The sequence below is a fragment of the Puntigrus tetrazona genome, chromosome 15, assembly GCF_018831695.1.
Source record: "Puntigrus tetrazona isolate hp1 chromosome 15, ASM1883169v1, whole genome shotgun sequence".
Lineage (NCBI taxonomy): Eukaryota > Metazoa > Chordata > Actinopteri > Cypriniformes > Cyprinidae > Puntigrus > Puntigrus tetrazona.
Window position 1 is genome coordinate 23,804 of NC_056713.1, and position 18,440 is coordinate 42,243.

The 18,440-nt window shown below is 35.8% G+C and overlaps 1 protein-coding gene across 1 annotated transcript; it reads right to left on the bottom strand.

The window, feature by feature from the left end:
• Nucleotides 1–1,070: 1,070 nt before the first annotated feature.
• LOC122358934 (ras-related GTP-binding protein D-like) lies at nucleotides 1,071–11,137 on the bottom strand. Its single transcript, XM_043258920.1, has 7 exons — nucleotides 10,964–11,137; nucleotides 7,781–8,076; nucleotides 7,511–7,710; nucleotides 7,314–7,428; nucleotides 5,852–5,994; nucleotides 3,088–3,236; nucleotides 1,071–1,480 (listed from the first exon to the last, which is right to left on the bottom strand). The coding sequence occupies exons 1-7, from the start codon at nucleotides 11,091–11,093 to the stop codon at nucleotides 1,329–1,331; spliced, it is 1,185 nt and encodes a 394-aa protein (XP_043114855.1). The 5' UTR covers nucleotides 11,094–11,137; the 3' UTR covers nucleotides 1,071–1,328.
• Between the last annotated feature and the right edge of the window lie 7,303 nt (nucleotides 11,138–18,440).

Consider the following 18,440-nt stretch of genomic DNA (forward strand, 5'->3'; position numbering starts at 1 on the left):
GTGAAATTTAAAAAAAAAGTATATTTTGCAGTTGTGAGATAAAGAAAGAGACTTTTTTTTTTTAAACAAAAGCACTTTCATTTTTTTTTTTTACAATATAAATAAATAAATATGCTGCAAATTAGCATATATTTGTATGCCTAAAATGTATACAATATGGCAACTGCATGTGCAAGTAGTTCTCAACCTTTTGGAGGCCAACATTTTATTTTATAAGCAGTTTTGTTTTTGCATTTTTGCAAAGCGGAAAGTAGTTATCAAGAGAGGAAATCATTAAATATTATTTAATAATATATATATATATATATATATATATATATATATATATATATATATATATATATATATATATATAATAAATCACTGTTTCAAGTTGTTAAGAAGTTTACTGAAAGCCTGGGTCACTGCTTCTTGATTGAGAACCACTGGTATATGCAAAACAACCAATCATATGCTTGCTTGTTAACTTCGCTGACAAAAAGTTAAAAGTCGCTGACACATAAATCACAATTTTAAGGAAATAAACAGACAAAAAAATCATGTTAAATAAGACCACAAATGAAATAAAAGAGTGAATAATTATGAATTAAAATTAACAAAATTAAATGAGTTACTTTTTTCCTTCTTTTTTTATTTTAACAAAAAAGTACACTTTTTAGCACTGATATTTCTTAAGTAAAAAATATAAATGAAAATAAAAAAGTTGCATTCTTTGTAAGCGGTTAAAATACAGACAGCTACGTTAGTTGTGCAATATATTTAATGCACTATTTAGATTTCTGAAGAACAGTAATTAGCCCTGAAAATGTAGCTGACAAACTTAAATGACAAATATATGAATTTTGAATATCTATTTAACCATAAATGACAAAGTAAAAATCAGCAGGTGCAATAAAACAAATAATTATGAACTAAAGAGGGGCATTATTTGACATTTTAAGCAATTAAAATGAATTTAAAGTTTGAAGTTAAATGAGGTTTGAAATTAAGTTTGATGTTAATGCCTTACTGTAAAATTGCAGCAAAAGTACTGTATGATCTTGCGCTCGTGATTTTGGAAATAAGCTTTTACCGTGTATTTTGTGAGAAACTCAAGCACAGTTGATTGATTTTGAGTAAAAAATATTACTGAAAACAACAAAAAAAACTTAGCATGAACAGCTAAGTCAGCTGTGCAAGATATTTAAAGCACAACAGGATCTATATAGGTATTTTGGATTGCTGAAGAGCAGCAAGTGGCCCTGAAGATGATTCAAAGCACAAGCGAAGTCTGTGTGAAGCCTTCTCTCTGGAGTCACTGTAACAGACCAGAGAGCTTTCAATGCTCTTCAATGAGGATGCACCTGAGTCCCATTTGGCACGGTCTGCCTGCTCCACCTCCTCTGGCTCAGAAGCTTCCGATTTCTCTGCACTTTCAAGCGCACGTCAAACACCTCCTCTATGGCTTTCTTGAAACAGTGGAAATTGTAGTCGATAAGTCCTGCGAGAGCAAAGATGAGTGTAATTAGCCTGCGGCAGGAAAGTCGTTCGACCCGTGCCCCAAATTGGATCACTGCATAAATGCACTTTGAGTTAAGATTATGACACGCGTAACAAGATATGTCATTTAGCTTTGATCCAGAGAAAGAAAAAAAATCGACATAAAACATTTACTAACACCTACATACGGATATACTTTGAAAGCTAGACGTAAAACATACAGTACCGCTCGACAGGTGCCAACTGAGAGGCTTTATAAAACCACAAATGATTAAATATTCAGTTTGAACAGCTTTCCTATCGATTTACCTTTTTTTTTTTAGAGTTGTGTTAAAGTATTGATCATTTCAGTTAAATATAGTGTGAAAATTTTTTTTATATATTAAGAAAGCAGAACATTTGTGTCATCCAAGAAGCCAGTGCAAATCTACAGTACGGCTTGTTTTCCCCGTTGACTAACAAGATAGCTCATGATACTCTCTCTAACTCCCTTAGTAATTCCTAGCATGAATATTTCAATTTTCATTAGCCTCCCAAGGATTCCACTAATTATCCCATTCTCTCATGCGAATGCCGCTTTACATCAGCAGGTTCTTTCTGACTGATTTAAGACAAATGCAGCGTAGCAGTAATTGTTAAAACAGCTGTAGGCCAAAGCTGATCTTTAGGACTTTACTGCAATCCCTATAGAATCCACATGTGCTGCATGATGATTACTAGAAGGAAATGTTAATGGTTAATAAACATTTTGAGACACGCTGTTTTTCTTTTAGCTTTTTTTTTTTTTTTTTTTGAAACTGTCACCAGTGCAATTTATCACAGAATATTGGCTGTAAAGATTATAATTAATCTTATAGCTGTCACAGGTTTTTACCTTTTTCAGTTTGTTTTCTGTATCGGAACAAACCTTAAAGTGTTAAACGCAAAAAAACTTACATGTGTGTGCTTTTACACTACTGTTTAAAATTTTAGGGTTGATATGCCTCTCCAGATTTTTCGAGTCTCTTAGGTTCACCTAAACTGAATTTATTTGATCAAAAATACAGAAAACTTTTTTAAAATGCGTTTCATTTCTGGTAACAAAAGCATCATTACTCCAGTCTTCAATGTCACACTTAACCTTCAGAAATCCTACCAATATGCTGCTGAAGAAATATTGCTTATTTATTATTTAGCGTTGAAAACACCAACAGTGATTTTTTTTGGAATTCTTTGATGAATACAAAGTTCAAAAGAACAGCATTTATTTGAAATAGTTTTTTTTTTCTTTAACAATGTCTTAACTGCCAGTTTTAAACAATTTAATGCATCCTTACCGAGTAAAGGTATTAATAATAATATAAAAAAAAAACTTTCCAACCCCAAACTTTTGAATAGTGGTATATGAAATATTAAACAAACTCCCTTTAAAACTAGATGATGAAACCAACATACACAAACCCCTGCTAGAGAAAACAGCTACTTTATAATTGGACTTTAATAATTGACTCGCGTTATGAAGACTCTATAGCTCTTGAGATTACTTCTGCATGTGAAAACCAGCCATGGAAAAAGGCAGATAGAACGAACATCGCACCAAACACGTAGCATGATGTGCAGAAAGCTCACCTTTCCTCTCAAAACTCTCTTCCCTGAGGAAACACACCAGGGCAAGAAATTTGGTAACCTCTTTTAGGTACATGACCGTAGTGTTGTTCAAGTGGATTATGGCCATGGATTCTTTATCATACGGAGTTCCTGCCTCATCTCCAGTCAACCTGCATGAAAAATGACAACAATAAAAACAAAGCACAACCATCTCTCATCGTGCCTTCCCAGGTCTCTGCAGTTCCAGAGACATCTCATGCAATTTTTTTATTTTTTTTATTTTGCACTTGTCCTTCAATTTGTGTGATGAATGCACATAATGAACATGTCCCTGACGGGCGGCTTCTTCTGAGGGGCACGGGCGGTGTTAAGTACTGCTCCATCAGGAAGACACTTTCCAATTCAGCTTAAGAACAGACTGCATACAGCTGAAAAATTGTGCAGCATGGAACAGATGTTGATTCATATCATAATTATCAAAATGAACAGATGCCCTGTCATAATCCTCCGCTTTTATAACCAAACAAATTTATGCTATTATGCATGGATGTTACAAATATATAAATATTTTCACACAAAAAAGAAAGTACGGAAAAGATGATGAACAAATTGAGGCGACATAATAAAGCATGTAATTTGGAGCTTCCTGAAACGGAGAACACGAATCAATGTCAATATGATGAATAGGGAACAAATAAGAGACTTATTAATTTCAATGAGTTACATACAAGGATTGCGGAAATTTATTCCACAGCAGCTCGCCAAATCTAAATAAAAGCCATATACTACAAATTAATGCACAAGCTGTCAAGCAGATACGGGCTGAACTGACATGACCATCTTGTGGCTTACAGGAATACATAGTTCACATCGGGTCCATTCAAGATGTGTAGGACTCTCTTTCTTCAATTAAATAGGAATTAAAGTTTTGGAGGAAAACGTTCTAGGATTTTGCTCCATCTAATGCTAGTGAATATGACTCATTGTAGACCATTTTTGAACGGTCCAAAATTTAGACAGAAAGTAATCTACAAGAAAAATAAGGGTCTTCTTTAGCAAAACATTCAGTTGTTTCCATAAAATGAATGAACGAGCAAATGAATGAAAGAAAGATATACTTTATAGCTATAATTGTTCTGTTTAAAGGGATACACCACTCAAAAATGAACATTTTGTCTTTAATCACTTACCCCTATGTGATACGACACCTGTAAAAGTTCTGTTCGTCTTCTGAACTGTCCCACTGTCAAGTAATGAACACAGACAAGGTCCAGAAAAATATGAAAGACAACATCGGAATGCTCTGCCATCAACGGTTCAATCAGAATCTTGTGAAGCAATGAGAATATGGCAGATGGACTATTCTGAGGTCTTTCATCATTTTCTGGGCCTTGTCAGTGTTCATTACTTGGCAGTCAATGGGACAGTCACAAACCGACTGGTTTTCATCCAAAATATCTCAAATTGTGTTCGGAAAACGAACAAAGCTTTTACAGGTTTGGAATAACATGGGGGTAAGTCATTAATGACAAAATGTTTATTTTGGTGTGGGGTAATCCTTTAAGAGCAATACGCAAAGGCTACATGTCAAGCACCCTTCACACTCTAAAGCAGTCAAAAAACAACTATGTTGGACAATTTTGAAGTTGGAGAAGTAGAGATGGAGTTGCAGACCATTTTGATGGTCCAAAATCCCTATTCAGGCAGCTAAAGTAATCCACACAACCCCAGCTGACAAATAATGGCCTTCTCAAAAGTTGAATGGTCGCCGCTGGATAATGGAGTCAGTCTGTTGTTCAAAATTATCCATGCATGTGCGTATTCTAGCTTATGAGGCTTGTGCTGCTATGTCATCCTCCTCCATCATCCATGTGCTCAGGATCAAAGAGGTAGGGCTGAGCTTCAAAATCATTTGAAATAGTTGTTTTGGCCTATTTTTTACAGTGTGGAGGGCGATCGACATGTAGTCTTTGCACATTTCTCTTAAACCGAGCTGGACAAAGGCGAGCATTTATAGTTAAAAAGTATGTCATTTTTATTTTATCTGAAAATGACTGATCGCTTCACTACAGAAGAGCCTTGTGTGTCTTGTGGATAACTTTGAAGCTGCCTAAATATGGATTTTTAACCATCAAAAATGGTCTCCTTTGAGCCCGTTCACTTGTATTAGATGTAGAAAGATGCTTCTCTCAAAAACCTTCACTTCTCTTTGGCAGAAAATTTGAATTTTGGATGGATTGGGAGGGGAGTAAATAATCAGGAAATATTCATTTATGGGTGAACTATTACAGTCCATTCACTTATAGACTAAGGCTACATTTTCGCAGGGTTAACTGTCCTGCCTGCTCTCCTATTCATCAGAAAGACATCTGCTCTTGCAGCCCACCGCGAACCGACATATGTAGGGCCCCAGGTCAGGCCTGTGTTCCTGTACCTTACCCAGACTGCTGTGTCCCGTCAAATTACAGGACAATCTGGGTCAATGGCGCTGGAGGTGCCACTCTCTGCCCTTCCAATGTTTACAGCCAGAGTTTACATATCCCCAAGTTATATGCTACTAATCCACAAAAGATTAAATCCCAGCCAACAACGGCTATAGGGAAACAAGTTGATTGAATGAGGAGTGTTACATTTTTTTTGGATGTATGGCACAAAAGAATTTTTATTGGGATAAGATGCAAGACTTGCCATGCTGCTTCTTGTTTACGGGATAAGAACATGTTCTGTAGCGTAATGTGACTGGATGGATGGATGGATGGATGGATGGATACCCGGTATCACTCACCCATAGATACACGAGATGTCGATAACCACATCTATCATGTCACAACACAATTCATAGGTCTGCATATCCACTGGGCTGCTGTCGGTTGCTATGTAAATCTTACTGACCACATCAAAGAGAAAAGCCTTTTCAATCCCTGAATTCTGCAATGAGAGCACAGGACGGGGTTAGGGGTCAGCTGTTATTCTTAAGAAGAAATGCAGCAGAACGGGACATCATATCTAAGAACACTTTGAAGTGGAAATGAATTGCGCAACCAAGTAATCAACTGCATTGCAAGTACTGTTGTTAGAAAATACATCTAATTCTATAAAAGCTGTTGAAAGACTAGAAAGCCTCTTCCCAAGTTATGTGACTCTTCCCATGTGGATTTTTAACTGCTATTTTTAAAACCTTAAATTGCATTTATATTATATCATATTTTTACTACATAAAAACTATTTTACAATTAAATTTATTCATTTAGCAAAAGCTAAACGATAAAAAAATACAATATTTGTGAATTTATACTATACACTACTGTACTGTTCCAATGTTTTTAATGGTTGTAGAAAACAATTCTCTTACGCTCACCAAGGCTGCTTTCATTTGATGAAAAATACAATGATATTGTGATATATTATTACAGATTGAAATTACTTGTGTTTAACGCAAATACATTAACAGGAGAATATAATTATAGGACACATTTCAAGAGTAAATCTGAATCAATCTATGAAATCACAACATGCATAAAAACTGATTAAAATCACAATGCATCGAATGGCAGATGGTTAAGAGATTTCAATCTTCATAATATCAAATCTATAAATTGCTCAGTTATTGTAGTCTGTAGCAATCTTTTTTTACCATGTCAATTTACCCTCTGCTGCCACCCGCTGGCTACAGTTAAAACATTCTAAAGTATTTATGGTTTTGCTAAATGTAATTACTTCCTTGATCAACATAAAACACAAGCGCATGACGTCTGAGAGAGATCATAATAAATAATGGCTATTTTTGCGATCATCATGTTTTGTAAGAATATTATTTCCATTACACTGCGAGCACAAACCACAGGCCGGTGCTAATGTACCCATGCTAATGGCTAAATGTGACCAGATATGAATCTTAGCGGGCTGAAAATTATGTTTTCTGGTTTTGAACGTTTACATGACACATCAAATATAACATTCTTTTAACATGTTTCTGCGTGATAGCGAAAACTCTTTACAAGTTATTCATTATTAAACTGCCTTTAATTTTAAAGGTACCTATTGACTGCGACCCATGACATCGTAATTAATCATAGTCTCAGAAATTGCAAGAAATTGCTACTTTCTAAATGACCAGTCATTGTGCAAGAACATAACTAATTCAACAATACCGATTAGAGATTTACTTTGCTTATCCGTACTTAAAATAAGATAAACTGAGATATAAAGAGGTACCTCAGTGAACTATTACTATTACATTTACTCACAGATATGAAAATGTTGAGCAGATTCTCAAGGGTGGGAAGTTGAGGGATGAGTTTCTGCACAACTTTACTGAAGGCCTCAAATATTGAATGATCATAGATGCTTGTCAAGTAGAAGCTGAAAGAAATAAAACATTTCACAACAAATCCAACGTCCGATGTTTACAAAAATACCGCACAACATCTGCTTTGACACCTACCTTAAGTGTATTCGTTCTAAACCAGCATCGGCTAGATCATCGTTGGCGCGTTTATGTATGTCCCTCTGTTTCTCTATTTTGTGGTCATCTGAAAGCCCATCGACCTTGTGGATGAACACTTCGAAGTTGATGTCTGGATTGACCTTGTAGGCTCTCGTCACGGTCAGGTGAAGTCTACTCAAGGCTTCCACATAATCATCCTACACAGTAACATATTTACAGTGTGTTTTTAGAAAACAAATAGACAGACAGATAAGATCGATATTTCACCTGAGAGTCTATGACGAAGATGAGAGCCCCTGTGCCGCGAAATATCATCTCGTAGTCGAATGTGGGGTCGAAGAAATCAATCTGACCAGGAAAGTCCCAGATTTGGAAGCTGACGAAGGAACTGTTTGAAACGTCCTCTCGACAAATCTTATTAGTGCTCTCCAGAAAGAGTGTCTCGTTGGGTGACATCTTGTGGAATACAACTTTCTGAATGGAAGACTTTCCGCTTCGCCTCAGGCCCATGAGCAGGATCCGAGGTTTCACCTCACCGCTGAACGGATCACTGAAGCCCAGCACTGTACAACAGAGAAACACAGGACACTGCTTGAGCAACATAAATCACAGTGCATTAGCCATTTCTGGTTAATGGTAAACCAACCTGAGCTTTCAAACAAACTGCTATTGACAGCTATAATAAGAACTTACGCCATTGTTCAAAAGTTGAGCGACGATACGATTTATTATTTATAAGAAAAAAAAATACTGTAAATTGAGGAAAAGTAACGGTAAAGACGATTTATTATTACCAAATAAAAGTTTCTTTTTATACACATTTCAGTTATGAATAAAAGTGACATTTTAGTATAGGGACTAATAAGTAGTCATTTATGAGCATGCCCATTATTAACATATTGGCTTGTTTATTAGTTAGTTATAAATCACATATTCCGCATGACCGTATTCTACATCCCTAATTCTCCCCAATACCTAAAATTTTAACAAACATCTCACTGATTAGTAATAAGCAGTTTATTGAGGCAAAGGCAAGCATCGACCTGTAAAATAAAGTGACCGAATGACAATCTTACGTTTACAAAAGTCAGAAACGAAACGTGAGAGTTTATGTTTATGGTATAACCCGACTCACTCAACTAATTGTCTAGTCACATCGCTGAAGTAACCTGCAGCATTAGATTGTGCCGTCAATCACTAATATAAGAACAATTTGTGCTTACAGAACCAGACACAAATATGACAAATACTAGAGCAGCTGAATTACCAAAAATTAGTTTGGTCATTTGTGCATACAGACAATATTTGCGTCCGTCTGCTATATATAGGATGATGAGAAACTCACACTGGTTAGTAAATATGCTACTTATTGTGAACGTAGCCATTCTGAATGAATGACTTAGGTTTACTGTAATATACTATAGACAGAAACTTCTTTACTAATATAAATAAATAAATAAATAAATATGCCTTCTGAAATGTTCTTCTAAAATTCACATTTTGATTAGGCCCCTATATTTATGCTGTTTGACTTTCATTTCAGTCTCTCTGGTTATCTTGAACGTCATATTTGTCAAGTGGTTAGTAACCACTGGTAACCAACACATTACGTCCTTGAGAGCGGCATGTCCTGTAGGTACTGACTACAGAAGTACACAATAACACCTGATTAACATGCCGTCATCAGCCAACTAAAACTGTTAACCACTTTAGTCAGTGCGCTGCAAATCTGAACAAAACAGTAAGATGCGAAACTGAAAAGAAAAATCATGTATTCAACTGAATAATAACTAGTCCACGTCATTTTTAATATGAGACGCATGAGGGCTCTTCTAAAGAGAACAGCTCTAATGTTTACTGAAAATAATTGCAGCCGGCTCTAATGTTTACACAAACCTGAAAACGTATTTTAATAAAAAAACAACTTTCTTCTTTTATATGAGACGGAACATTTTGGCGTGAAACGTCACGAGGAAGGCTTTAGAATAAATCATTTTTATTTCATTCCAAAGCAGTGGTATTCTGCATCATTTAACATCTAAAAGGAGGTAAGAACATGGCCACAAACTTCCATGTGACAAGTTCATATAATTCCAATTAGACGCATAGCTAAGTGAAAAGAGAAATGGCACACTAATCTCATCAGTTTGAATCATATTACCAGAATGACTGCTGGAGAGCGTGAGTGTGAAGTTGTGGGCAAAGCCTACACTGGCATTCCACTCCTTCGTATCACATGCTGCAGCTGATTTGATGACTGTGACCTTGCTAGCTCTCAACTGAGGAATGTCAGCTGCATTTGGTGAGACCGAGGGACACTTCCAGTCTCAAAATACAGCCTTACGAGTCCTGCGGTGTTTATCGAAGTGTCCAGCCGCGGCACCAAAGAGTGAAGGGATACTAGTGTTTTTGTTGAAATGGTAAACAATAGAAAAAAACGAGTCAAGGACAACTTCACTGGACTGAGTTGACAAGCATAGATTGCATCTAAAGGTGTGAAGACTACCTGCTTTCTAAGAAATCTACTTTAAGGTGCTATGAAAGTCAAAATACCCAAACTACAATCCACTGTAAAAGCCACAAATCCATACATCCTTACATAATATTTATTTTAGCCATTTTTAAATAATAATTGTTAAAGTGAGAAACCCTTATTAATAAATCATTTGCAATTATTTATTTACAGTATTACCCCCCAAAAAAACCTCACTTTTTTTTTTCCTTTGGCACTTTAAAAAACATAATTGTTTTCAGTTAGCTGTATGTTTATGCTATTGGTGGCTAATGCTAAAGTAGCAAAGTTTTACGCTAACACTATCAATAAATGAATACTTACCACAGTTTCCACCACAACACCTTAGTTACCAAATTTATCAGCCTTACTTACAAAACGTTTTATGGGTTCTCAGAATATTGCTTTGAAGATTTACTTTTATTTACTTATTAATGACACCTGCGGGTATGTAGTTACAACCGTTTATTAATAAATCCCTCATAAATATTTACCAGCTAGAGTTACCACCCGAAAAGTTAAAATATTGGGGTTACTTTCAAAACCATAAACAAATGTATATCTCAAACAGTGTATAATTTAACTGAATATTTTGTATAACTAAATGTACTTATGATTAGGAATTGTCTCAGGGACATTATAATGTAATTATGCATAGCTCAGTTATTATAATAGTAAGTATATGTGTAACAAGGACTCTTTAAAATGAAGTGTTACCGAACATTTATTTATTTATGAGATTTTTGGCTATCAAGTTACCATAAGTTTTTTTTTTTTTTTTTTTTTTGTAGTAACAAATGAACTTGTATTTTAGAGGAAACTAATGTTACCGTGGTAATTGTTTTTGCAATTAATTTACGGATTCGCTCTGTTTCGGAAACACGTAAAATACACACAAGCCCTTATTTATGGTCGATTAATTAAAACGACCCCCTAACCTCCTTCATCACAGCCGCAGTCTCCGTCTCCGTCCGTGAACGTGTCGAAATCATCCTCATCGTCATAATAATCGAACGACAGCGCTTCGTCTTCTCCGTCCGCTTCATTGTATTTCCGTTCGCTTGTCATTCTCCGAGTTTGAGAAATTTAATCTGAGGCGGCAGCCAAACTTTCCACATTGTCACCTGATATGGCCAAGCCATGGCGAACTTTCACCTCCCCTCGCTCTCAGCTCTCTAGCTCTGTGACACACGCATAGCAGGCCGCCTGCGTGAGGAATCACAGCACACTGTGACTATTCATCACCATCATCACAGAGCGAGGAGCTGCGCTGCACAAGAACTTTGCGAGAGAAAACTGAGGGGAGAAGACGCCTCCCTTTCCCAAACAAACAGGCTATGCATGGACGCCGACGATGGCAGTGGATCTCGGGAGATGTAGTCTTTTGTTTACATGAGACCACATTGAGAGATTGGTTACTTAAGTATAAATCAAAGAAAAATAATGACATAAAAAAAAAAAAAAAAATAAATATATATATATATATATATATATATATATATATATATATATATATATATATATATATATATATTTTTTTTTTTTTATGTCATTATTTTTCTTTGATCATATACTTAAGTAACCAATCTCTCAATCTCTATAATCTGATATATAATCCACTATAATCTTATATATATATATATATATATATATATATATATATATATATATATATATATATATATATATATATATATATATATATAATAGTAATGCACAATATTTTTACTTTAATAAATAGTAAATAAAACACATTTTATAAAGACATTATTTCAATGTTTGTATTCATTCATAAAAATTGTAATATTCAAATTCTTATACATAATTATTATCAAAAATGTTCTATGACCTTCCATGACTTTGAAATATATATTTTATTTCATATATTTATTTTTTTGCTCCCAAAGAAGACCTACATCTGTCCTCGCCGCTGGATGGCGCTGTAAGTGCTGTGATGTAGCACTCATAACTACTCATTGAGAAGATTAAAACACGTTTATGAGAGAGGAGTCTCATTTTCTCTTCATGTTCACCGGTGCAAAAAAATAAAAATTATATATATATATATATATATATATATATATATATATATATATATATATATATATATATATATATATATATATATATATATACACATATAATAAGATTATCTAGATTAGTTCTCAATCTGTTGGTACCAAACCTGCTGTCTCAACCTTTATTATTGCACATACTTTGTCCTGATGTTCCAATAGGCCTTAAAACCAAATAAGGGAACATTCAATGCATTGCCTAATACGGAAATAAAGACAATTGCTTCAGAGAGCTGCATGCTCTCACTGACTCCTCAGGGTCATAACCAGTCTGTTTACTTCAAAGGATTAACTGGCTCTTTTTTTTACAGCTAACATACTGAAAAAAAGTTGTAAGATCTTCTCATCAAAAAAGTTTGTATGCAGGATTTGAATTTTGAGAAATTTGAGAAAGAACAGGCAAAGGTACATAATGCTGTAACATACTGTGCAGTGGCTCCAGCTCATCTTCTCTTGATAGCCATCTTATTGTGGTCTCATGGGATTTGACCTACTGCAATGCCTCTGCTTCTGTGCAGCCACAAAGCCAGCAGACCGCCTGCTGATGTTGATATTTCCTCTGGGACAGCAGGCGGTGAGTGTGGTGAACTGGTGTAGCACAGATGTTTAGTGTGTGCACTGCTGTAAGCGTGTGTGAACTCTGCCCTTACTCTCTCATTCCAGCCAATGATGCTCTGAAAATCAGCCCTGCTCCGACACAACGGTAACAGAAAAAAGGTAACTCATTATTATTATAATTAAATCACCTTATTATTTGAAATGTCAAAATTTGAAACGTACATAATACATATATATATATATATATATATATATATATATATATATATATATATATATATATATATATATATATTTTTTTTTTTTTTTTTTTTTTTAATTATTTAAAACATTTTCATAATGCCCACACAAAGGAAACTATATAATAACATACTGCACTGGTGCACTGGTACAGTATATTATGGGACATGTAGAAATAATTTACAACACAGATATTTTATGTAGACCATATGCAGTTGTTGCGTAAGTGACATCTATATATTGAAGGATTTCAACGGCGCGATTTGAATGTGCTATGTTTTGTTTTGTTCTTAGCAGATTGCGGTTCAGTTTAAGCTTTGAGGTCAGTTGATCATTTTAATAAAGATCAGCTTAGAAATGATCCACGAGGGTCGAGTTATAAGCAGAAAGACTGCAATAACAGGAGCTTTACATCTGTACTGATTCTAATTTCCATATACACTGTTAAAAAACTATATTCTGAAACAGCACAGGGTTTGCATGGATTTCATGAATTACAATAATAACATAATATATAAAAATGACAAAACATTCAGTTAGATATTAATGATTATTATTGTTTTTATTGGCGTGCCTAGAAAGCAATTTCGCGTTTTTCCTTAGATGAGCACAGACTGTATCTTCGTATTCATTATTTCACGATACCGAACATGGATCCACATCTGGCCTTCTAACACTTTTCATTTTTGTGTTATCTTAGTACATGTCTTAATTTCCCGCTGGATGAGTAATGCAATATTCATGAAACCACATGATGAATATGGCCTTGATAACAAACTGCATGAGCAGAGCAGCGCAGATCCAGAAAAGCGCTGTGTTCTTGCGACCGCGTGCAGCATTTCCGACCCACTTTAAACTCCCAGATGTTGCTTTTACATTCTTTTTTTTTTTAAATAGTATTTTTATTCGAATTTTTAATTTTACAACAAAAACAAAAACAAAAAAACAAAAAAACAAAAAGACAAGAAACCCCCTCCCCCTCCTAAAAAAAAAAAAAAAAAAAAAAAAAAAAAAATTACAATAACAATTAGGGCATTGGGACAGATGTAGTATTATACACATTCCAACACAAAACACTTCACAAGAGCTAACAGCATGCTGCAATTCAATATCACTGGTCATTTTCACTATTAAATTGAGCAAGATGATCCAAAAATGGCTGCCATATGTTATAAAATTTATCTATGTTGCCTGCAATTCCAAACCGAACTCTCTCCATGTGCAGTATTCCTGTAAGAGAGCTTAACCAAGTCTTGAACTGAGGGATATCCTCGGACTTCCAAAGTCGTAGAATTATACTCTTAGCAATAATCATTCCATAAATAACAGTGTTTTGTACAGAGTCATTATGGTCCATTAAAGAAAGAGAATGTCCGAATAGTGCAATCTCTGGGTCAGGCTCCAACACAAAACCATACATTTCAGAAAACCATTTGAAAATGTCACACCAAAAATTATAGAGCTTAGGACAAGTCCAGAAAAGATGGGTAAGAGAGCCTTCTGCAGACTTACACCGATCACATGTAGAAGAAATAGTGGGGAAAATTCTGTGCAGTTTAGACTTTGAATAATGCAATCTGTGCATCACTTTAAATTGAATTAACTGATGCCTAGAGTTAATGGAACAAGAGCGAATCCTGCTAAGGCTCTCCTCCCAGATCTCAGGTCCTATTTCTATACCCAATTCCTCCTCCCAAGCATTTTTAAGGGAGAGTGTGGAGCAACTACTTTCATTAGAAAGTGCATTCACAAAGTCAGAAACCAAATGTTTGGAATCAGGCGGGACTAACATCAGCCTATAAATTCTTCTTTCCTCTGGGAGAGTTTCAAAATTAGGCACTGCATGGCGTACATAGTTCCTAATCTGCAAGTACCGAAAGAAGTGTGTTTTAGGGAGAGAAAATTTGTCTGCTAATTGGGAAAAAGATGCAAAATGTTTATTTATATACAGGTCCTCCAAAGTAACAATGCCATTCTGCCTCCATATGCCGAATGTTGAATCCAATAAGGAGGGGGGAAATGCATGGTTGCGATGCACCGGGGAAAAGACTGCAGTATCAGGCAATTTACAATTCTTCTTTATTTGGTGCCATATTTTCAGGCAGTTCGAGACAATAAGATTATCCACCTTTACAGGTGGAAGTCCAGGGGCTGAGAAAAGAAGCGCTGGGAGGAACTGTTCCCAACACCACTTCTCTCAATTGCAATCCAGGGGGGGGTATCAACTGAGATCTCCATACTATAATCCTCCTGCCAGTAAACAAGAGCCCTTGCATTTGCTGCCCAGTAATAGTGTAAAAAGCAAGGTAGCCCCAGCCCACCCATCTCTCTAGGCTTCTGTAAATGTTTTTTTGATATTCTGTGAGCTTTGAAACTCCAAATAAAGGGTAAAATTACTGAATCTAGTGATTTGAAAAAGGCTTTTGTCAAAAAAATAGGTAAATTCTGAAATAGATACAAGAATCTAGGTAGAGACAACATTTTAACAGCATTTATACGACCTACCATAGAGAGAGGAAGAGTCCTCCATTTACTAATGTCCGATTTTAAGTTTTCCAATTTCTGTAAGAAATTCAATTTAAAAGATTAATTTGGGATTTTTGGGCAGAGTAACACCAAGATATTTAAGTTTATCTGTAATTTTGAAAGGAGATTTTCTAAAAATTCTGTATCAAGATTAGCATTTAAAGACATAAATTCACTCTTTTGCCAATTAATTGTGTATCCTGAGACTGTACCAAAAGATTTTATAAGGTCCAATAATATTGGGACTGACTGTTCAGGATCAGACAAAAAGAGGGCAATATCATCAGCATACAATGAGATGTAGTGGTCCACATTCCCCAGTCTTACAGGTTTGATAGATGGATGATTTCTAATATTAATCGCTAGGGGTTCAATTGCTACTGCAAAAAGTAAAGGGCTGAGGGGACACCCCTGTCGCAAGTCTACACGATGTAGTAAAAATGGCTTCGATTTTTCCTGATTTGTAAGAACAGAAGAGGATGGATGGGCATATAATGTTTTAATCCATGACACAAAACGACTCCCAAACCCAAATCCTCTAAAACGTTTAGCATGTAGGGCCATTCTAATTGATCAAAGGCCTTTTCTGCATCTAAACACAGAGCAGCCACTTTAGAACCTTTTGGATATTTGCTATACATTATGTGCATTAATCTTCTAACGTTAAAAAATGAAAATCTATTGGGGACAAAACCTGTTTGATCTGCATGTATAATGGATGAAATATGTTTATTTACTCTATTAGCTAATATTTTGGTAAAGATTTTGATATCAGAATTAAGTAACGCAATAGGTCGATAAGATGAAGGCTCAGTTCCATCCCTACCCTCTTTCAGTATTAATGAGATATTAGCATTATATAATGTTACAGGAAATTTTTGAGTCTCTAGGGAATGCGTGAACATCCTCAATAGAAGGGGGGCCAGCTTCTCAGAATATTTTTTATATAATTCAATACCGAAACCATCAGGTCCCGCTGCTTTGCCATTGGGGAAGGACTTTATAGCATCAACAATCTCTTGGGACGTAACATCCGAATTCAGGGCCTCAGAGGCAGCGTCACTCAGCTTAGGAAGATTTACAGAGCTCAGCCAATCAGAAACATTTCCCCCTGCCTTTGATGAATACAATTCTTCATAATATTGTTTAAAACAATCATTTATGCCTTTTGGATCAACAATTACATCACCTGATTTTGATTTAATTTTGTGTATAGATTTATTGGCTTGTAAACCTCTCAGTTGTCGAGACAGCAATTTATGAGGCTTATCTCCCAGCTCAAAGTATTTTTGTCTCACCTTTAACAGCTGATCCCATACCTGCTCAGATAAAATAGTATTATATTCATATTTCAATTTTAGAATGGCTTGTAGTGTAGAAGGGTTAGAAGAGTTTCTATAAGAGGGCTCTAAATTAGATAGTTCTACTTCTATTTCTAGGAGACGCCTACGTTTGTCTCGCCTGGCTGAGGACTCAAAAGAAATAATATGGCCCCTAATCACCACCTTAAGGGTTTCCCAAAGGATGGAATCAGTGACCTCAGCATTATCATTAATCTCTAAAAATTCTGATATCTTGTTAGATATAAACTGGGTAAATGTCGCATCAGAGAGTAAAGCAGGACGAAAACGCCAGCAATATGGTTTAGTCTTATGGCCAAAATCAAAAATAACTGAAGTTGGTGCGTGATCAGAGATTAAAATGTTGTGATAATCTGAGGTGACCACATTTGATATAAGTTTAGAGTCTAATAAAAAATAATCGATTCTGGAAAAAGTCTTGTGTCTTTGTGAAAAAAAAGAGTAGTCTCTACCTGAGGGATGTAGCAGCCTCCATATATCGACCAGGTTCATGGAGGACATTGGGTCATTCAAAACCATGGAGGCAGAAGGCAACTGGCTTACCTGGGTTGACCTGTCCAAAATGTTGTCAAGCACACAATTAAAATCCCCACCTATAATTACATGCGAATCAGTAAAATCAGACAATAGGTTAAATATTTTGGTGAAGAAAGATGGATCGTCAAAATTGGGCCCATAGACATTTAGAAGTGTGACATGAAATGAATAAATATAACCCGTTACCAAAATATATCGACCATTTGGGTCACTCCAGGGTAGAAATATGTCTGAATGGAACTGTCTTGCGAATTAAAATTGCAACTCCTCTAGCCTTACTGGAAAACACGGACTGAAAAATATGGCCTGCCCAGCTGCATTTGAGCATCTTCTCCTTTGTGGGCCTAATATGTGTTTCCTGTAAATATATAACATCTGCAGACAAGGATTTCAGATGTGAAAATACCTTAGCACGCTTAACCACATGACCCATACCTCGCACGTTCCAGCTGGTAAAAGTAATGCTGTTGCCCTTAGAAGGTAACCTAGAAGTCATACCACAAATAAAATTGAACAGTGTATATGCCTGCCGCCCTTTTAAAACATTTGAAGTAAAAAAAAGAATTAAGAGAAAAATAATAACCAAAAAAGAACATTACCCCCCAGCCCCCATCCCACTTTCCCAAACAAAGTGAGAATACACATCCCAAAAAATCACTAAGGGGTTGCCGGACCATCGGAACAGTGGAACTTCGGTCGTGTAGCTCCCACTCCATGCTTATGTAAAGAACTCAAGAACAAAACAAGCGGTCATCTAAATGTTCCAGTCTAAATAGCGCTGCTGCGAGAAAAGTCACCTACATACCCAAACAAAGGATATCAACACATGTCTTTAGCGGTTTTGAGACAGCGTTCCAATAAAGGTCACCGCTTCCTCGGGAGAGGAAAACACCTCATCAGTGGTACCGTGCGAAACGCGCAGTCTTGCAGGGTAAATGAACCCGCTCCTCACCCCGGCATCTCGAAGTTGTTTCCTGACATCCTGAAATGCCTGGCGCTGTTTCATTATTTCGGCGGGAAGATCCGGAAAAATGTGTATCGGCCTTTCCTTATAACACAGAGGGAACTGTTGACGAGCCAGCTCAAGTATTTTTTCCTTCATTTTAAAGTGATGAATC